This window comes from Amblyomma maculatum, chromosome 9 (genome assembly GCF_055883805.1).
Source record: "Amblyomma maculatum isolate TAMU_Amacu chromosome 9, ASM5588380v1, whole genome shotgun sequence".
NCBI classification, from domain to species: domain Eukaryota; kingdom Metazoa; phylum Arthropoda; class Arachnida; order Ixodida; family Ixodidae; genus Amblyomma; species Amblyomma maculatum.
The window spans coordinates 72,216,585-72,231,914 of NC_139352.1; the positions used below are offsets into that span (position 1 = coordinate 72,216,585).

Sequence of the window (15,330 nt, forward strand, 5' to 3'; positions counted from 1 at the left end):
TATTTAAGGCTCCCTGCGAGAGCCTTTTTAGATGGTCCACCACTGGCATGTGACGTCATGAGGTGTCGGAATAGTTCAAGTCGAAGAGCACGTTAAAAGTTTTAAGAAGAATGAAAAACTCACAGTACTCAGTAATTCTTCACCAAGTCCCATCTTCGGTTTAAATCTTTCTTTTGTGTGTATGCGTGATGGCAAGCCAAAAATAAAATAAAAGGTGGGAGATGAAGCATAAAACAGAGATTTGAGTGCTGCTATCTGAATGGAAATGCTGCTACTAGCAATGCGAACTTTCGTGACGGTTAAAGGGGCATCGAAGGGAAAAATGAAGTTAGATTGTATCTATAAAGTGCCAGGTCCTAATCGCAAAAACACCACCCTCATTGAAAGTAAAGCTCCCAATAAAGTAGAAAGGACGAGAATGGAAATACAGGCATTGACGCCAGAGCCCATCCTGGCAAATATAGAATCACATAGCGCGCAAAGAATTCTGGAGCATATAAAATGTGCATTGCGGTTGCATGGTTCAGTTTCAGTGCTTCGTACTCACAGCTATGCATTTTTCATTTCCACTCGTTTTTTTTTCTTTTTTTTACGTGCCTCGGTTTACCCGCATAGCGAGAGACATAAAACTTCTATTTAATACAATAATTAGGAATTGTAGTTTTAGGGCCCCTAGTCAATGGCTCCGCTGGTGGCAGTTGATGTGCGGACTAGCTGGCTGATCCAGACTTTCTAGTTCAGGTCGTCGCCGGTTAGGGTCGCCTCCTACTGCTTGTGTGTCGGGTGTGGCACTATTAGCTTCTTATCCGATTTGTCCTGGAATTCCCCAAGACGTAAGGTAGATGTCGGGATTGCTCCGCGCCAAGGGTAGTAACATGGGTATTTTGCGGGACCAGTGCATACCAGCAGAGGAACTCCAAGTTTGAAAATAGACAAACCAGCAAAGAAGACGCACACAGGAAAAAACAGACGCAGAAAGAAATAAAGAGGCTGAACTACCAAGTGAACCAACAGTTGGTAGTCCAGACTTTTTCTTTCTACGTCTCTGTTTTTTCTTATGTATACGTCTTCTTGGCTGGTTAGTCTTTCTTCATGAAATGCACCAACTAGCCCAACAACGTGTTTTACTGATGTCCAAGTTCTTTTTGAACAAAGTTCATGTCACGGAAATCGCTTCTCTATTGAAAAATCAGATATGACATTTATACGGTTAATCATATCGGTTTTGCTTCCATGCACCAGTGAGCTACCTGTTGCATCAGTTTGTTGCAAATCGGGTTCGCATGCGATGTTGACAACTTTCGAAAAAGTCACTTAGAGTAAGCACCTAAATAAGTGTTATACGAAGGGCCGCTCTTTTGGTTCGTGTTAAAAAAATACAACAGCGAAGGAAACTGACGGAAGTCTCAAAATCGGTCTTGTTTCCCCCTTTTTTATTTTTTGCTACAATCCATGGCTCTCCGTTGCTACTATGTAAAAGCGCCCACACGTAGGAGTCTTTACTCGCTAGTCGTGGCGCTGATTCGGTGATGTCAGTGGCTACACACGAAGCTTCGCTTGCTGGCAACACTACCGACTCGTAGGCCCCGGACGTTCTTGATATCCTGCCAATCGAGTAGTCTAAGCTTAAAAAGAATCGAATGCTTTGGGGGGGCCGAGGTTGCTGAAGTGCAGGCCCGCGTTCGCCAAGCGAACTTACATGTTAAGCTCGAGAGCGGGATCCACGGCTCATGAAAAGCATAGAGTTTCTAATTATTTTTCAAACGAAGCGACGGCTTCGGCCAGCGGTAGCTTTAATTTCAGCTGCTGCTAGAACACACCACCCGCCGTGCGTCAGCAATCACGGAGTCCGCGTTTACGGCATGATTCGTGTCATTTTACACATCTACGCAATGGGGAAAAGTTGTCAAAGCGGCGAAAAAAAAAAAAACAACAACAACTCTAACTTCGAACCGAAATATCTCTACATGCGTCTTTCGCTGCCGGACAAGCAACAACAAAGTCACGAAATACCTAACTATTGAATTTTGCTGACATATCGATTGAGATAGTGCTGTCGCCAGTGTCCCCTTAAGTCTGCGGTGACGCCTTACGTCCTACGTTCGTGTCCTGGTTCTGGAGACCATTACCGTTCATGTAGTCGAAGATCTCCTGATAAGGTCCTCCAAACACCATCTTCTCAGCCTTTGGGTCGCTGGTTGCCCACGGTTCAAATATAGCGCTCATGTGGTTGCTGGCTAGGTCTCGAATGAACTGTAAGACGAAGAAAGGCAGCTTGTACTTTCGCGCTAGCACGAGAGAGTAGCAAAACATTAACGCCATCTTCTTCACTCTTTGCCAGTGAGAAGAAAAACGGGTAAAAATGAAAGAGTAATGTGGTTATCCCATGATTTTTTGTGAGACCTCGCGCATGTGGCTTTCCGAGGTACCAATATGGTTTCAGGGACGCTGTTATTTCTGGCAAGACGTTTTCTTGGAGAAAGCATGTTTTTAGTATTTTTTGCTCGGTTGCTGCACACAACCATGACATTTGAGAGCTTTATAGTACTTGAGTAGGTGTTTTTATTTCAACCGAAGCGAACGCAGCATTTCGCGTCGAGTCACTTTTATTTGCGCGCGTGGTAGCTTCGAGTGTTATCGCGTTCAGCCATTCGTCCCAGACAAAGGATTAAAGAAATGAACAGCTTCAAAACTATCCACAGAGGAAAGAGGAAACAGCGGCAGCAGCCCTTTTTTAAATAGAGAAAATAAACAAACGAAGGGAATGTCGGGAAGTGTACGCTTCAAACTTGGCTTGGCTAAAAGCGTTCATTCTGCTGCCGAAGCATAACTGAGCCGCCATGCTTACCCCTGTGAAAGAATTAAATTCATTTACCCGCACATTTATCGCTTTATCAATAACTTTACTGCGAGTACATGTTTGGGTTAGCGAAGCATTTATCAGAGGCATGCTTAAAAAAGCCATTTTCTTACAACCCAACCCACGCTCCAGCCTAACTATACTAGCCACGCAGAGTCCAAAGTTTTCACATTCGGAGATATAATTTACGGAGGTTTTTTGTTTTCTGTTTTCTCTTCTCGGGTAGTTTATACAACTGAGTGGAAAATGGGAGATTGCTCTTAGTCTTTCTAGAGTGATAAAGAGGTGGGACTCACGTCGAGGTGCGAGGAGTAATAGAAGTTCGGTGAATCCTGTAGGTTTCTGAACATGATCTCAGCGTGAAACTCGAGTGACACGTTGGCGAAATCGGGAGGCTTAGGCAAGTTTTTCGCTAGGCGACTGCAGTTGCGTCCTGCCGGGATCTGCGAAAAAAACAAAGACGAAAATAAATGGTTAAACCTAGCAAGAAAGAGTGGGATAGTTATTTTGTATGGCCCCGCACATTTGTGGTTGGGGACACGTTGAAAAATCCACTTCTTGCGAAGTACAAACCGCAGTTATAGAGCAGAATGCATGTTGCAGTTCATATTAGCCACTACTGTAATTAAGCCCAATACCGCTTATCCACGAGCACAATAGGCTCATTCAGGGACAGAACAAGATGAATAGACGTTTCATTGAAAAGCGAGAATTCTCTCAACGCTGTTCAGTTATCAGTAAATCTATCTACCTATCCACACACCCTTCAACCCACTCAGCCGAAGCCCCTTTACGGCGTACGTCATGGTTAATGTCGCGTTGTAACGTTGAACCCTATGAACGAAACCGAGAAAAGTAATAGCCTGGCTTACCATAAACTTTCCTTCTGGATCACCATCGTATTCGGTCATCATCGTGATGTCCGACACTTCTGGGCCTTGAATGATCCTTAGAGGTACGGAAGGGCTGATGGCACTTGCGGAGGTTGAGGCTGTCGGGTCTGCAGAAACGAGAAAAAAAAGCCCTGCGATGAGCCTAATTCTACGTGAAAGGCTTCAAGTGAAGCTTAGGTCGCAAGAGTTATAGAGCTCCTAGTCACAGGGCCTACAGTTCACCGTACGTGTGAAGGATGGCTCACCGCATCGCATTTTACAATGTTACCGTAGTAAAGTGGTTACGGAGAAATCGATTTTTGCTTAGCTTGGCCCTCCTGATGCCCCACAAGTTTAATGTGGTCACGACTAACACCGAAGTAACATTTTTTTTTTTCAAGCAGATTCGTTTGGCGACAGTTACAATATAACAGTATGCTTAAGCTCTCCAATGAATTCAGTTTCAAAATGGGGTGAAGTATTTGGTTAGAAAAAGAAAAAAAACGAAAGGGATGCGGCTCTTTCACTGTGTGCACCGGTGTTGTAGCGTTTGACACATTTCATAGAATGTTTGACCTTGTCGCTTGCTGTGAACACACTTATGTATAAAGTAAAGTCAACATCAGTGGCAACATGAACATTTTGCCGAAATTGAAATGAGTATCTTCGAATTAGAAATGATCTCCATGGCCCTTGATATATTTAGTTGACCTTGTCGTGGCATTTGGATGCCGGCTATTTCCACTAAATGCGACAGCGTTTACGGAAGTTTGGGCGTCGCTGTAAAAACAGTGGCTCGTTAACTTTAGATTACTACTTCGAAAACTAACAAATTGTATTTAATATATCACACGGTGAATGTATTTTTCTTCGATGGAAACTGAGGGTGGTGTCTGATCCGAGAGGGATAAAGAATCAGGGGTTAGAGGTAATCAACACCATGCCATGAGGTGACGAGGCGTAATCACAACCCCCTCCCCCGCTCTCTCTCTCTGTCACACACACACACACACACACACACACACACACACACACACACACACACACACACACACACACACACACACACACACACACACACACACACACACACACACACACACACACACACACACACACACACACACACACACACACACACACACACACACACACACACACACACACACACACACACACACACACACACACACACACACACACACACACACACACACACACACACACACACACACACACACACACGCGCGCGCGCGCGCGCGCGCGCGTCGCGCGCGTGCCCACTACAATTTAGCACTTAAACCCCCGACACTCGGTTGGCTATTCTAACTTAGATTTCAGGCATGTGCTTTCGGCACTGCTTGCCATACTTCTCATAAGGCCCACGCATAAGGAAACAACAGTTCAAGTCGCCCGAAATTCGGGTGTTTGCGTATAGTAGCGGTTGCCACCATTAAAGCCAACTGTTAAAATTGTAAACATTTAGACTGTTATTGCTCAACCACCTGGCAACTATTTCAGTTGAAAAGAGAAACTAGTTTAAAACGTATCCACGTAACAGCCATTAAGTAAAAAAGAAAATATTGAAGAAGATAAGCACTTTCCCTAAGACAATGATGACATTGGAGGCTTTATATGTCCCTCCTGTGCGGTGTTGCAAACCATAAGAAACAAAATAGTGCATGCTAAAACTAATCGCTTTTGGAAGCGGACATGGCGGCGTGATGGATACTATCAAAGGCCTTTGTAAAGTCTTTAGAGCAAGATTCGCTCGGGGGGTGCTCTGCTTGGCGGGAGTGAAGGACATAATGAGACAGCTGCAGCTTAATGTCCTCTGTGGAAAGATGTTGCTGGAAGCCGAACATTATACCGAGGAAGGGGTTCCGACCGTCTATATGGTTCTGGAGGCGTGTGAGCACAATATATGTTCAGATAGTTTGGCAATGCAAGAAATGAAAGAGATGGGCCGGAGGTTTTTGGTGTCAAGTGGTTTGCCGAGTATGGGGATAAATGTGATGCGGGCTTGTGTCCACTGGGCTGGGAAGATTCCTGTGTGCCAGTATTTGTTGAAGAGATCGTGATCGCATCAACGGACAGCTCACCCAAGTTACGAAGAACCCTGTTTGTGACTCCGTCCACCCTCGCGGCTGATGTCGTCCTTAAACGGTGCATCGCCGCCCTGTCCTCAGCTGAGGAAATTTCCTCATCAAGAACAGGGTTCGTGGAACTGGTGCAGGGAGTAGAAGGGGTTGTAGTGAGGTAATGTCTGGAGAAGAGTGTCATCCTCTAGTGGAAGCTGATGAAGAATGTGGGCAAAATTCTTGGGCTGCGTGACTTTGGTGTGTCCAGGATCAAGGAGGTAGCGTAAAAGCGACCTGGTCTCTTTAAGAGAGAGATTGCCGCTCCTGTAGTCACAGACCTGCCCCAACTGCTGGCGAACGAGGTCTCGTGCATGAGGTTCAATCTATTTCACAAGATGTTATGTTCGCCGTTTGAGGGAAGATCATGCTTCTGGGCCAGCCAACGTTTCTGAAAACTGACGTGTGCTTCCCTCATGTGGAGAAAGCGACTATTTGCCGCTGAAGTGTCATCTGGCTCTGCAATAGTGGATGTCGCCGATTCCACACCCTGTGTGAGAGAAGCCACCCAGGCCCCACGTCCGAAATGGTGTCCGGGGCAGTTTGCCGGATGCGGCGAAACTGACTCCAATCCATCACTTGGGCTTGTTTGCGTTTGGGTGGGGTGAAGGAGGTGGAAAGTTCGGTGCATAAAATGCGATCATGGCCAGCGGCCGCCTCGGACGTGTTTGGGAGGGTCAGGTCTGGGCCTGTGTTGTGCTGAATGCTAGATTCGATTCGAATGGGGTAGAAAATGTTGTTGAGAAGAGAAAGCCCTTCGTCCTGAACGAATGAACGGCGAGAATACTGCCACCAGCACTAATATGACGAAAATGGTTAACCTAACAATCGCCTCATTCGCCGGCTTGCCAACCGCCATTGTGGCATGAGCAAGCATGACCTCAGAGGAGTGGTACAGCCCTTCGTCCTGAGCTGTGTCGTATACTTTCTTCCCTGCCTCTTCCTAACGCGGGCGAAGGAAGTCAAGGTCAATGCCCTTATGCAACAGGCATACAATGCAGCCCTCAACTTACACCGTTAGGGGTTAAATGAACGCCTACCTCACATGGGCGCCCATAGCTCCCTGGCGGAGCTCGCGAAAGCCATCGCTCAGCCCAGTTGGAGCTACTACCCTCCACCCTAACGTGCCGCAACATCCTTGCTCGAATCCATCCCTCACCTCCTGGTCACTGCTCTACACAACATACACTTCCTCCTGCGATACACCACGTCCTTAAGGGGCCTCCCTTGCCTAAGAATAAGCACCCAGAACACCACGTCGTATCTCCACAAGGCACGCGCAGCTCTTCGCAATACTGCTTCCGGACGGAGGCCGTTTATGTATACGCTGCCTCATACCATTCTCGCCAAGCGTACGCGCTCAGCGCTGCCTCCAACTACCTGCGGCTGGAAGCCGTCACCACTACTTTGCCTCATTTCCCTGGAGGCGGAAGAGGCGGCGGTTGCCCTCACCATAAGTACTATCAGTGACACCACCACCTTTATTCACTCAAAACTCAAAATCCACCATCCAGAAATTCTCCCGTGGCCGGATCTATGGTCCAGCCTACCGGTTCCTTGCCTCCCCCCCCCCCCCCCTCCCAACCCGACCACCCCATTCATCACCTAAACGAAGCAGCCTACCTTTTTGCTCGAGGATACTTCAGTCTAGCAGGGACTACCACCACCTGGGAGATGCTCACGAGCGCGTGTCTCCGATCACAAAACCTCCCTCAAATATCGCAATCAGCGAACCATCTACGCTCCTGTTCACAAATCTCTGATTAAACTAGAGCCGGTGAAGTGGCGCCAGCTTCAGTCCCGCGCATTCCAATTCACTGTTTTCTTAGCTTGATTGATGCTTGTTGTACTAGTTAGTTAAACATAGCTTAGTTGGTTAAACATAGCTTAAACTTAGCTTGGCTCCATTCATGAATGTTCTCGCCACAGCACATCCTGTGTGGGGCACCTAGAGCTGATTTTCATCACAGTATGTTTCAACGCTCGAAATTCCACCCTCTAGCCTCTCCAGACCTCAAGCGATGGGAGGGTACGGTGTCCAGCTCTGACCTGGCAGTTAAAACGCGGCTGGCGGACTGGGCTTTGGGAGTCGCTGGGAAGCACCAGCTTCCGGCTACAACACGTAGCCAAAAATTTACTCGTCATTTGAATTTAACTATCTTAAGGCTCCCAGTACTGCATATTTTTCACCCCCACCACCACGACAGGTAGGACCAAAGAGCCCTGTGTATTCCAACCTGGTTGCCGACGACATCTTGAAAAGTGCGAACGCTGTTTGATGTTGCATGCCTTCGGGTCAGCAACAAAAGAAGAACGGCATTTTTTGCAACTGGTATCCTTACCGGAAAAGTAGACGTCGATGGGCCCGTCTTCGTCATTGTCGTTCAGGCACACCGACCACTTCAGGGCTGGGATACCTCGCACAGTAAAGTTTGCACCTTGGTACGCCTGCGTGATAACGTCCGGAAACCACCGAAAAACATTATTCGCCCGTTTTTCATCTGCCTCATATGCATATCCATTCTACTTTCCTCACGTCGTCGTATCGCATATTAAACGTTCCTGCACGCATTAAATATAAGCGACATGAGTCGCTTGGAAGTAGTTTAGAATTTTGTAAACCACAATAATTACAGAAGTGCCACAAACCAAAGATTTCATTTTCATTTACCGCACTGACGTGATCAAATGGAGCTCTTCTTCTATTCGTTATAGCTATAGATTTGAAACTGTTTTTATGTTCCTGCACTTGCAATACTTTTAAATGAGTTTTTAATTCTGTAATTTTTACCTGACATGTCAAAGTATGGACATCAAATTTTACTTGCATGCTTCTCCTTGTTAACGATACGTAAGGCGCCATTTTACATAAATCACCGCGTGGTTTTCGCCCAAGGCCACTAAATAATTTATGATCAAGCATTTTCTCTACCTTATTTCTGTTTAAAAAGCTAAGCGATAGGTATCACGTCACTCTAGGCCACGTGAGGAAGAAAAAAAAACTGCGATATACTTTGCTTCTTCACTCGTGATTCCTTCTTTTGAGACAGGCTGTCTTTAACGTCGTAGTGAATTAAAACGACCGAGGAGTGATTTTATGACCTAGGCCTAACTTTTACTTTATAGTAATTGTGTTGAAACCGAAATAAAGTCAACCCTAGCAAAAACAATTGTATGAGTCACAATAACCTCATATAGATTTCGCATACTAAACTCATACAAATCTCATACAATCTCATATAGTCCTCTAACGCTGTATGATACCTGTATGAGATTATATGAGGATTATACGAGTTTAGTATGAGAAATCTATATGAGATTATGGTGACTCATGGGGATTTTCGCTAGGGATGTGTAAAGCGAAATTAGATTGTCAATTATTTCGCGGTGGTAAGCAAATAGCGTGGTACACTGGAATCCGCGACCGTTCACGTTTTTGAAAACCCCCCAACCGGCTTTTTCTTACCGCCTTGACGTTTTTCTTCACAACGGGGCCCATGAACAGAGATGAGGCTCCGTAAATGGTGAAGGTGCCCCTTCTGTCCCCCCACTGAAGGATCATCTTCTCCATAAACTCCGGCGGGTCGTCTAGCGAAAATGTGTTGCAGGTGGAATCTGCGTAATTGAGGCACACAAGCAAACGATTTAAAGGAACTATGCGGACAAATTCATCCCATTCCTGTTTTCCTGTAAGGATCAATCCCCGCACTCTTTATAGTGTTGTCAATAGCATGCAGGCGATAAAAGAAGAATTTGCGTAAGAAAAAAATCTTGGTTTAACAGTTTTTCCGCATTTCTGTTTACGCCATAAATAAAAAGGGCTCCGTGATCCCAGTTTGGGGAGTTAATGGGGGTAGGACCTAACCTCAGGCATCTGCGAACTAGTTTAGATGAGAAAAGGTCCGGCGTTGACGTCACCTGTGTCCCGTTTTTGACCTTTTCTAGCTTATCGAAAATCCGTTTTTCGTTAGGCAGTGTTTTGTGTAATTAGAAAGGGACAACCTATCAACACATGCTGAGTGAAATTTGTACTAAAACATCTTTTTTTTTTGGTGAATAAATACGAGTACAGGAAAGAAAGAGGAGAGAAACGCTTTAGTGTGGGAGGAGTGTGGAGGGTTGGCAAGAAAAATATTCATAGCCCAGCTAGTACACATTTCATTAGACGACAAAAGCAGGAAGGATAGAAAAGGGAGAAAGCAAAAGAGAGATGGGCTGATGTAATGATACACAGCGAGTTGCCACGCGGAATCCATGGAGTCTAATACCCGAGACCGAGGAGGTGCTTTTTTAAACAATAAAGGTTATTGAAGAATTCAGGCAGAGGAAGAATAATTAGACCAGGAATCACTGGACTTTAACTTGAGGACCTTGAAGATGCGACTCTATTGCGCTAAGCAGTGAGTTCAACTGATTGAGACATATTATGTCTTTTTTAGCTTCACTAACACTACACTAGGACATCGAAACCATGAATATAGAATGAAACGAATCTACGGATCTTCAGATTTCCAACGGCGCTTGTCCTTCTTTACCTGCGACTGTGCTCTTGCATTTGTTTAACCCTTGTGTATAGCAGAAATTGACTGAAGATAGCAACGAGGTCATAACGTCTTTATAGTACACATTCAAAACGTCGTTTGATGTCTGGCATGCGACTAAATTATCCTTAAGTATTGGTTGTACATTTTGAAGGAAAGGTCCATAAATTGCTCGCTTTGTGAATTGGCTCATTGTTTTAGTTCAGTTATAGCCTAAATGAATTGACAGTTTTATCAATATCGACAACTCAAATTTCTGGCCTTTGTCGTTTAATAAAGCTTTACATACAGTGGCGGTTATTTGTTTTCAGTAATTCACCAAATATTTTCCCATTCAACCCTGCTGGAATGTTTTCTTTTATTCGTTAGGTGGTTGAACAGTGCTGGGTAATTTTGTTGCGAATTTTTCTACTTACAAAAAAACAACAACAAGAATTTGCATTTTCATTTTCACCAGTTTGCGCTTGCAATGTTAACGTTATATATATGAAATTATCTTATCGGTGGTGGTAACCATTATTGTGCAGTTTCTGATACACCTTCTCCACAGGTCACAATGTCTCTTTATTTATTTTACGTAAATATTGTTAAGATATCATATATAATCAACACCTGGAGTGAATCGAAGAGAAGGCAACTTCAGGCAGTCCAAACCTCATGTTAGTGGAAGGAAAATTAGAAATTGTGTGGCGATGCAGGCGAGAATACTGGCGGCATATTATGGTAAAGATTTCAAGCGTAGTGCATGGTTCTTTCCTAGGCGTACGGTAATGGTTGCCTAATCGGCCGCATGATAGCGCAAAGCGAGAACGGCTGGGAAGCGCTGAGTAAACACTATAGACCTTCAACACGTGGCTGCTTATTCTATTCCTGAATTTGTTGGTCCGTTCATCACCCCAAAGTAATGAGCATAAAAACTGCAGCAAGAAATAACAAGCGCTTGCGACTGGCTATCTCAAGCGTTGAAATGTCATTACTAATAATGGTAGAATTAGGGTGGGAAGATGCACATTTTGCAAAACACAAATCAAACTAAACAAGGGTTTAGGGGGAGCCTCGATCAGCACGCCAAGCAATATTTCGACAAGAGGATTAGTCCTCGGCTGCGATCAGACAGGTCCGTGTCAAAGCGCGGCTAGCGCACTAAGGCTTCTCCTCAATTCTTCCTCATTGTTTTCTTTATAATTGAGTACGAAATTGTCATCAAAAGGCAAGCGATACATGATCTACTTACCTGTGTAGAAGAATGCTTCGCTCGTGTCGTGGTTGTAGTACGTCTCTACCACTGTGCCTTCGTCGTAAAGACGCAAGTAGCCCTGAGTTTTTTCCATGTCGTAGTACTCCGTCATCTGGAGCGTGTTTTTCTGCATGATTTATAGGTATAAAATAAAAAGTCACTCTATATTACGCAAAATTAAACGACGAAAATTGTGAACACGTTCAGCGTTCAAGATAGTACCAAAATTTTACTTCGCTCTTTTCGAGAAATATGGCTGCACTTGTTCATTCGCTTTTTTTTTTACTATCAAAACAGTTATCTAAACACAACAGGAATAAAGCTGCCTGCTTTGCATAGCAAGCAAGAATACATTAATGGTTTAAAAAAAAAATCTTAAAGAAATTTCCCGTCTTCTTGGCCTGATAGTTTAGACTGCCATTGCATGGAGAAGAGAGAGTACAAAACGACCATAGTTAAATGTAGTAGTCAGTTGATGTAGGTCACGTGACAGGATGTAAACTACAACAATTATTATTTTTTTGCTGTATAAAGACAATCCTTTACTGATTATGTATAAATAAGGCGCACAGGGTTTTTAACTTTAAATCGTTTCTCAACGCTTGGCGAAAATCAGTCTTGAGATGAGTAACTGGCAGGCTGGCAAGAAATGTATTTATTTTATTTTTTTTTGTTTTTATTTACCATGTAGTGGCTATGCTTCGGCCAAGTGCACCGCACTATAGTGTGAGAGGAAATGTTTGTGTAGTGCTATTTAATCCCCCCACCAGCCAAGATCTCCACGTTATCATGTATAATACCTATTTCTCTTGGTTACGCAGACTCTCGATATCGATTAACGTTCGCGCCAGTTGTGCAATCGAGATTAGCTGGTGATAGAGAGCGACTCCATATATAGTGGAGAAAACAAAGCTTGCAAGATATGTCTCTTAGGAGGCGCAAGCATGTGCTACCTTTGTAAATCGGAGCCTTGGTTCACTCAAAGCTCCACGTCATGCTGGCTGTCCCGTCCCTCGAAATATCCAAATTAAGAAATGAGGACTGCCAAACGTACAGGTGTGGCCCATAATCCGAAAGGTCGCACCATTACTCACAGGCGGCGCCGGCATCTGTTCTAACGCGCAGACATTTTTAGCTGCCTGATGTTTTTGCTGCCAGTTTTTCGATTGGGGTTAGGATAAGGAGATGCTTTGTAGTGGACAGGTTTACCGGCAGGCGGCGATTATGACACAGGGCGTCAAAGGAGTGTACTGCACTCACATCTTTGACGTTGCTTGCTTCAACTCTCAGTTTGAAACCGCTGCCGAAAATCCTTCTGATGTCCGGGTAAGGTGCCGCTGCGGGGTCACAATATGCCGGAAGAAAGAGTCATATTATCACATAAACAAAAACTCGGCGGCTTATTTTCATGGAGCACCGCAATGTTTCGCAAATAAGCGCGTTCTAGCTTCACTTAATATATACGTTGGATGCGCTTATATGCCTCTCATGGTAGCCGCGCTTCGTTGAAATTTCAAGATAGGGGCTATTTGATCACAAAATGTGTTAAACCATTATTGCTTGCCTGCGAGTATTTAGACTACGAAACCTAACTCCATCTTCAGAACGCGCAGTGAAAGACGGGATGTTTCGACTTCAGGATTTGACACTGTGTACACAACACGGATACATAGACAAGAAAATATATAATTGTCCCTTGGTTTTAGGGGAATCGCGCAAGGTAGAGTCGATTTCGAGTCGAAGTCTTTTGCAATCTGCATTATCAAAGCCGCTAAGACATTCTCTTAGGGTTACGTACCAGGTTGCGGGTTTGGCATTTGCTCACGGGGCACACGTGTCGGTGTAGCGGAATAAATGAACGGCCGCGGACACACAAGTGGAGGAAGGTTATAAAACTAGACTTCTGGTCGAGGTTTACAACCTAATTCTCCATGGCGAAAAAAAAAATCAAGTGCCAATTCCTTTCTTCAAATTCCTAATAATAATGCACGCATCAAGAAACCAATATCCTCGTGCATGCTTACCGTGCAGCATTTCTACAAGGCAATGCTAGGGGAGTTTTGCTTAAATAGGGTAGGTATTCACTGTTAGCGATAACAATAAGCGGTCGGAGCCGCACTTTAAATGGTTTGTAGAAATTCAGAATAATAACTTATTGTGCATTGAAAATATTGCAAATACGAGTAGTATCATGTATTTTATATCGCATGCAAGACACTTTAGCGTTTTGATTGCTTCGCATGTGCCAAGAAAAAAAAAAGCCGTACTTGCCTCCTGAGGATACTTTATTAGCCTCATAGCATAGTCTTCCATTCCCTCCACCAATTGTCCTGCTTGGTTTTCTTGTATTTCATTTGTATTGTTTTCCTTCACGTGATTAACGCGTGCACGTTTTCTTTTTGCGCGCAGTTAAGACTCAATTCACAAATTAAATCAATTACCGCGAGGTATCTTCCTGTAAGTAACGGCGGGTGTCAACAGCCGTAATACCTCACCTAGATACCACCGTCTTCCTTTCCCCAACCAAGGCTATCACGCAGGAACCGAAAATCATACAGGAATCCGCCTTTTTCACATGGCCGCTCTGCGCATGCGCGCCTCTTCCCTGGTTGAAAAGAAACCACCAGCCCAAGCTGCACATGGGCAGTTTCTGGCCTTCGTGATCGACGCAGCCGTAACTGATCTCGGAGGCCATGTGTAGTTAATATTCGTGACAGGCATATGCGACAGATGGCGGTAGCTGTCCAGAATGCACACCGTCATTTCGCTGGCGCCAAGGGCGTTCCCAACCAGTAGCAGACGAATTTTCAATCACTCCTAGAGGGCGCCACATTTTGTGAAAAAGGCGGATTCTCAGCTATGCCACTTTTCTTAATTTTATTTATATCTTATTCCCTTAGTACGGATACACAACGTAATTTGCGTGGTGTCCATCTATTCATTTTATTTTCGATACTGACATAGGTAGGTAGTGTACATGCTGCTTCTGTGGCTGTTCAAGGCTACATCACCTTCTGTTACACGTTGTGTAACACAGAAAATGACCTAAGCATGCACGCCCTGCACCACGACTCCAGCTGATGTTTGGCAGTTTCAAATCAATATTTGCCTGCCCTATCCCATTCCCAACCCCATTCGTTCTCAGGAGTAAACCGGACCAGGCCCGAAAAATGGCACACGCTGTAGAAGCCCAGAGCTGAGGGCCCACTTTATTCAGAAGTGCTAGGTACAATAAAGCTTCTGCTTCCTTGTTTTTCCTGTCGTACTTGGGTAAGACATGGTACGGGGACGTAATACTCCACCATGTCACCAGTACAAAGACAAATGTCGCAGTGAAACGCTCCTGATTAGTTTAGGCCATCTGGGATTTCTTCGGGTGCGACATTATTTCGAGGAAATTAGGTCAGACAAGTGCAAGCGAAGTGCCGAAATGCGGATCAGTATGACGTGGCACATATCGGCTTAGCGCAATATCAGCACCGCACAATAGGCCGGTGAAGTTGTCAGCACTCTGCTGATGATAACAAGGCCATCGATAAGGTACATGACATTCGTTATCTACTGCTGCCGTAGGCGCTCCAGCGAACAGAGTCACCCGCCGAGCTCCTGTCTTTGTTTTTTTTTTTCGGACAAGGGCCAGAGAAATGTTTTGTTTTAATATTTTCACGCAAATAAGATCCAT

The 15,330-nt window shown here is 44.7% G+C and overlaps 2 protein-coding genes across 3 annotated transcripts in view; one reads left to right on the top strand and one right to left on the bottom strand.

Annotated features, from left to right (window-relative positions):
- The window catches only part of LOC146179388 (uncharacterized), a 44,649-nt gene that overhangs the window by 20,704 nt on the left and 8,615 nt on the right, over window positions 1-15,330 (bottom strand). For both annotated transcript variants that reach the window (XM_084579015.1, XM_084579018.1), the window contains exons 3-9: window positions 12,909-12,985; window positions 11,646-11,775; window positions 9,337-9,485; window positions 8,213-8,318; window positions 3,733-3,860; window positions 3,157-3,303; window positions 2,130-2,253 (exon numbers count right to left, since the gene is read on the bottom strand). In XM_084579015.1, the coding sequence (XP_084435141.1) occupies window positions 2,130-2,253; window positions 3,157-3,303; window positions 3,733-3,860; window positions 8,213-8,318; window positions 9,337-9,485; window positions 11,646-11,775; window positions 12,909-12,985 (861 nt within the window). The remainder of the gene's footprint in view (window positions 1-2,129; window positions 2,254-3,156; window positions 3,304-3,732; window positions 3,861-8,212; window positions 8,319-9,336; window positions 9,486-11,645; window positions 11,776-12,908; window positions 12,986-15,330) is intronic.
- LOC146179389 (chitin deacetylase 1-like) overlaps window positions 1-15,330 on the top strand; it is a 93,312-nt gene that overhangs the window by 20,351 nt on the left and 57,631 nt on the right. The window lies entirely within an intron of this gene.